The sequence below is a fragment of the Acanthochromis polyacanthus genome, chromosome 22, assembly GCF_021347895.1.
Source record: "Acanthochromis polyacanthus isolate Apoly-LR-REF ecotype Palm Island chromosome 22, KAUST_Apoly_ChrSc, whole genome shotgun sequence".
NCBI lineage: Eukaryota > Metazoa > Chordata > Actinopteri > Pomacentridae > Acanthochromis > Acanthochromis polyacanthus.
Window position 1 is genome coordinate 16,041,011 of NC_067134.1, and position 6,414 is coordinate 16,047,424.

Sequence of the window (6,414 nt, forward strand, 5' to 3'; positions counted from 1 at the left end):
ACATGATAAATAGTTGGATCCGCCTCTTACAGGTGGAAATTTGAATTTGAATTTGCCGCACAGTTTCGCAACAATGGCAGACAGCACTGTTCTGTATTTGTTTGTGGTGTTTGGAATCTTTTCAAAAGGTAAGAGAAACAAACAGTTTTCTATGTCTATCGAACACATTTTGATTTTACAGTTATTTGCTGTGGATGTGGTTGAAAAAACAGCATCATTTGTAAGAACTGTTGTTTGGAGACTTCAGTGCCTTATTTAAGCATATGTCCTGATAAGAACTGTGACTGCTGGAGGTGTAACTGTACACTGATATACATCGGTTTGGAGGTCAAAGTCAGAAATGAAAAACATTAAACTGCCTCTTTGTCATTGTTTTTCTTTTTTCCTTCTTTTTAAAAAATGAAGTCTGGTTTACAAAATGGCAACGTGCTAATAAAGAAGTAAAATTTACATTTACTAAAATTAGATTGAATTAATAAATATAAATGTTCTTTCAAATAAATAATGCAATAAATGTCCATTAAGGTGCAGCACTTTAAACACGAACTGTGGTGTATTTATATTCAGCTTCATACTCAAGCATTATTATGATTTTTTTAAGTGTTATAAAAGAAAAATACATAATATTGCTGTCAGTTAACACACAGGGAATTTTGTAACAGGACTGGATTACTTTACATCATGTGTTGTCAAGTTGAATGAGAACTCTTCCAACACCTATTGTCTTTATTGATTGCAGTCTGACTGTACTTTTAGAACACAGTGCCTCACTTTTTTATTATTCATTGTACTTTGAAATCACCTTAAATGGTGCGATTATTGGAGCAAAACCAGTAGATTTAAGGGCTGTGCTGAGATATCTGACTGCATTGTGTTCTCCTGCATGCAGGTCTAACATCAGTGATCCAAACACAACAGACTGTGGTGGCAGCAGTGGGACAGGAGGCTCATTTCAACTGTCAGCTCCTTCAACCCAAACAGGTCCTGCAGGTCACCTGGCAGAAAATCTTACCCGATGGCGAGACAAATCTCGGCACCTACAACAAGTTCTTTGGCGAAACAGTGAATCCGGAATCTGCAGATAAAATGGACTTCATCTACACTGGACTGCAGATCTGCTCCATAGTCATCAGGAACGTGACGGAGCAGGATGAAGGCTGCTATCGCTGCTTGTTCAACACCTACCCTGAAGGAGCTCTGACTGCCAGGACCTGCCTCCAGCTGTACGGTAAGATCACAGGCTTTGGAATAAGAGTAACTGTTGTGAAATTTCAGACAGTGAGACACTCTGGAGACTCGGATGAGAATAAAGTTTACTGAAATCAGGAGAGGTGATACAACAAAGCGGCACATTCATGTGAGCACTGCCAGCATCAATTCTGAGGATTCTCTTTGACCTTTTGGGAGGAATGCCATGTTTAGATTACAACCTCACATGGGGACAACACGTCAAACTAGACAATATTTAATCATGACCAGATCAGGGAGTCCTGACACATCTTCTTCCGTCACAGGAGGGCTGAATGTTGATCAGTACTTGGGATGGGCATCATCACGTCTCACCCAAACTAACAGTGGAGGGAGGCTTTGGCAGGCTGGTTGGATGCAGCGTGTGGGAGAAATAGAGATAAACTCAAACAAGACAAGCTTACAAATGCCACAGCGAAGTAGTTAGCTGTTGTAGTATCTGATCTGAGACATGTATTACTTATGAAGTTAGTAGAATGGAATCTGTTTTGTCTATTGTAGTATCTGACCAGTAACTTGTGGGAAAACGTACATTTCCTTTTTCCTTATGTAAGCAGGCGGTCTGTGACCTGAGATGTGTGTTTCTGTTGTGATCTGGGACTGTTTGTGTTAAAGTGGCTTCTGTGCCTGGGAGATCGTAAAGTGACCTGTCATTGAAGGGAAGTCACATGTTATGTTAGGTTTCCATGCATGGACCGATATCAGTGAGTGCCTTCTGTTATCCTAGAAGAGAAACTCTGTGTTATGTTGATTTAGGGGTTCCTGTTTTTACCAGAGGGCTGCTCAGTGGAGTAGTGGTTAGCACTTTCACCTTGCAGCAAGAAGATCCCTGGTTTGAATCCCGGGGTGGGCCTGGGATCTTTCTGCATGGAGTTTGCATGTTCTCCCTGAGCATGCATGGGTTTCCTCCGGGTACTCCAGCTTCCTCCCACAGTCCAAAAACATGCTGAGGTTAATTGATTACCCTAAATTGCCCGTAGGTGTGAATGCGAGTGTGATTGTTCGTCTATGTATGTGGCACTGCGACGGACTGGCGACCTGTCCAGGGTGTCCCCTGCCTTCGCTCGAGTCAACTGGGATAGGCTCCAGCACCCCCTGCGACCCTAGTGAGGACAAAGCGGTATATAGAGGATGGATGGATGTTTTTACCAGAGTCGTCAGATGTTGAGATCATATCCTTCAGCAGAAGGGTATAAAATGACCACTAGCCCATTATTCTGGGAGATGTTCGTATTGGCTGTGAACCTCCACAGGCAAACCATGGGGCCTGTTCAGATGCTGTCTTTTTAGAATAAAATTATATTAAAAGCAACAGTGTCACCGGACGTGTTATTCAACCTCGGCACATCTAAGAGAAACCACAACACTGTAGACTGAGTTCTGATTAATATTGTGAAAGATGTTGGTCTGAGGAACGTTCTTAAGATGGCAACGAATGACGGCATGTCTGAGCCTCAACTTGACGGGCGACCTTTACACAGGGGCTATGATCTGTTTATGCTGCTTCCTGTTAAAAGAAAAAATGTTTCTGCTGGTACCTGTTCAGAAAGAAACACTGGGGTGTGTGCTTAGTCCAGCACTCTTCACCCTCTTCACCATGGACTCCTCCAATACCCTGATAAAGATGTCGACGATGCTACGGTGGTGGGTCTTATCAGGGACAACAACAAGACCTAGCACAGGCAGGAGGTAAACATCTGGTAGGGTGCAAAAACATTGCAAATTTCCCCGCCGTGGGATCAATCAAGGTTTAATCAATCTATCTCTCTAATCTGTAAGTAGCGGATGAATGGTGTTGTAGATCCTCTGTTTACAGACGGATGTTCCAGTTTACCATAGATTAGCTACCAGGCGTGTCCCGTACAAACTAACATATTGAACAAAGAGTGTCAGAAGCTTGTGTCTTCATTAGATCTGCTTTCTCCTCAGAGCTGCATGAACCCGTCCTCCATGTCCGAGAGTCCGACTCTGCTGTAGAGTCCGTTGTGTCGTGTTCAGCCACAGGTCGACCTGCTCCCACCGTGACTCTGAATGTGACACAGCAACACCTTCACTTCTCACACCACGACACTGTCAACGTCAACAACGACAACGATACAGTCACTGTCACCGTGACGGCAGTGCTGTCAGGTTTCCGTGGCAACAGCACTCAGGTTGGATGTGCAGTCCGAGTGCTGTCTGGTCCTCCAATGGAGGCGTTTGTGATGATTCCTGAGATGAAACCACCTGATGGTGAGAAACACTTTGAAAACTCACATTTATTGACTCATGATGACATTATGATCCTGATGTTTGGTTTATTTTTCCTAGATTTTTATGAGAAGCTGGTATCGGATAAGAGTGAAAACAGTAAGTCTGTTTTTTTGCATTTGATTTGTGATGGCTTTATGGCCTTTGCTCCATGTCACACTTTTCTTCTTTTTCTTCCAGATTCCACCTGGATTGTCGTTCTAGTTGTTGTTGTGATGGTGGCCTGTTGTGTCGTTGCCGGAATCATCTTTGCTGTGATTAAACAAAAGAGCAAGATTAGGTCTGTTTCACCTTAATGTATATCCTCTTGTAGTGTAATTTATAATTTATTGGCTTTAAGAGGCTGCACACACCAACACAGTCCTATTAATATGAGACGCACAAATTCTGTGTTGACTTTTCTTGAAACTTTCTGTCATTCAGTGACCTTGAGAGGAGCAAAACACCACAGAAAGCAATCCAAGACAGTCACGGGTAGGAAAATTTGGATATATTTTTTGTACTTTGTTATTACTTCTTTGCAATAAGATTAAATCAGAGTTTTTGTGCCTGATTTGATATCAGACAGAAATGCTATTTCACTTCATTTACATCTCAGAACTTAAATGTGTTCCCTCTATAGCGGATGTTATTTATTCATGAAGCCAGTTTTGTGCCCTCTGCGGTCATTGCCACACAGTACAAATTAACTCATTTCTTGTCTCAATCTGAAGGGTCAGAACACCTTTAATGCACCAGGAGAATGAGCAGATCAGGCAGCGGACGTCGGCAAGTAAAAGTCCACCAAACAGGAACCAAAAATCTTCACCTTCAGTGGTAAAGACACTTGGAAGTGACTTTGAGAGAATGTAACCTGCTGAAAAAAACAGCATCACACTTAAATAAGAAGGGGAACTGTAAAGGAGTTAATACAAGAGAGGACAAATCTGTGCCTGTTGTTGGAGAATGATTAGAGCCCTTCAGATGAACAGATTTATAATCACAGTTTTTAAAGCTATTTTTCTTACCATCTGTTATGTGTTTATATGTTTTGTAAATGCTTTTTCACGGAAGAGTTTGCTTGTACCTTTGATATGTAGTTTCTTGTGTCCGTCTATGTAACACTAATTCTTTCACCAATCCGTCATGAATTTTGAATGAAACATGTCCCTCTACACTGCTTTGATATACACAGATTTAATGGAAAAGATGAGATTGGAGGAGATGGTTATGGTTTTGTATCAGAAAACAAAGATTATACCTTCTTGATTAACAATATCCTCATCCTCGGGAAATTTTATATGCACAAATGCAAATACATGATGGTAAATCCTCGGTTTTATGTGCTTCATAAGGAGTTTCTATCACTTTCACTAAAGCCCTTAAAAAATTAAGACTGAACAAGTAATGAAAAGTCTTGAAAGGAAGTAAAAACTTTGTACGTACTTCCTGGTCATATTGTAGCCAGACTGTATTAAGAATCATAATCAACATAAACTTTCACTAAATCTCTAAATAAATATTTAATTCTGTCTTCTGTCGCTGAACTCCGAGCAGTTTCTTTTTTTTTTACACATCTTTCACTACAATATAAAGTCCTGTACCTCTATAGAAACGGCACAGAAGTTAAGTGCAAGTTCTGTTTTGTTCAGGTTTTTTTTCCTTTTTCCTTTTTGCTTTGATTCTGTTTCATGTTCTGATTGCACTTCATATAATTTTCAAGAACTGCCTCTTCTAACAGATATATATTATGTTTTACTGCACTGTAAGCACCTGTTCTTTATACAAATGCCTTAGCGGAGAGTGTATTCCACAATGTTTTGTTAAATGAATGTGTCAATAAAGGAGTAAAAAAAAAATCTCTTGTTTCCGCCTTTGCGTGATGACGTAATGCGTACGTCCGTGTAGGTGCCAGTTCAAGCCATAGCCCGCGCTCACCTGTCGGGCAGTGAACTGCTCTGATCAGCCTCACGTGGCCGATAATAGTTAATTAAAGTCATTATTTGTATTTAAAAGTGGTCAAACTGCTGCTGTAGCTCTTAATAATGTACTGCTCGTCCCGTGTGAGTCCTGCAGAGAGCTGGGGTCGGTAAGTTCACTTTTTACTGGCTTCCTATTGAAGCAAGTCGGGCAGCGGACATCGACATAGTCCACCAAACAACAACCAAACAAAACCTTCCCCTTCGGTAGCCAAAAAACTGGAGAGTTTGACACTTGTTGAACAAAACTGCATGAATACACACATAGCCTTTGTCGTTTTATGGCGTATATCCTCTCAGATGTAAATAATCAGCACAACTGAAAGTTCTGCAGTGACTCAAATTAAAACTTTCGCTTCAGGTGGACTTCAGCACATTTCATATTCGGTTAATCATAAATGGATCTGACATGAAACGTTTTCCTTTTTGAAAAAATGCTGATAGAAACTCATATTGCTGCCGTTGCACTGTCTGCAGAAAACAGCAATAAACCGATGTGTTCTTTTACTTGTTTCTGTTTCAGGTAAAGCGAGGTTTTTTCTGTATGGAATATTTAAAACGACAAGGCCATTCAATGAGCTTCCAGTAAAATACAGAAATTGGGAAGATAGAGTTAAGGGAACATAAAACTATATAGCTACAAGTTACATTTCAACTCAATTAAAAAGTTAAATGGAGAATTAAAAAAAAACCAAATAAACAAGACAAAACAGGAAAGTTAGTGAGAGTTTAAGTTATTTAAAAGCCCCAGATTTGGTGTACTGAAAGGCAAATGGAGAAGTCTTCAATCTTGATGAAGAGAAATGAAAGTTGCGACTTTTCTGAAGGTTTGTTCAATATGTGTGGGGCAGAAATACTGAAAGCTGTTTCTGTGTGTTTTATTTTGACTTCAGGGTCTGACTTGATATTTATTTTATGCCTCTAAAACTGTACAATATATCTGTAAAAATAGATAAAC

The 6,414-nt window shown here is 40.3% G+C and overlaps 1 protein-coding gene across 1 annotated transcript; it reads left to right on the top strand.

Moving 5' to 3' along the window:
• Window positions 1-45: 45 nt before the first annotated feature.
• On the top strand, window positions 46-5,009 carry LOC110971732 (nectin-4-like). The gene is made up of 7 exons (XM_051943154.1): window positions 46-128; window positions 890-1,228; window positions 3,178-3,480; window positions 3,559-3,597; window positions 3,679-3,778; window positions 3,922-3,972; window positions 4,212-5,009. The coding sequence occupies exons 1-7, from the start codon at window positions 74-76 to the stop codon at window positions 4,348-4,350; spliced, it is 1,026 nt and encodes a 341-aa protein (XP_051799114.1). The 5' UTR covers window positions 46-73; the 3' UTR covers window positions 4,351-5,009.
• The last annotated feature ends 1,405 nt before the right edge of the window (window positions 5,010-6,414 follow it).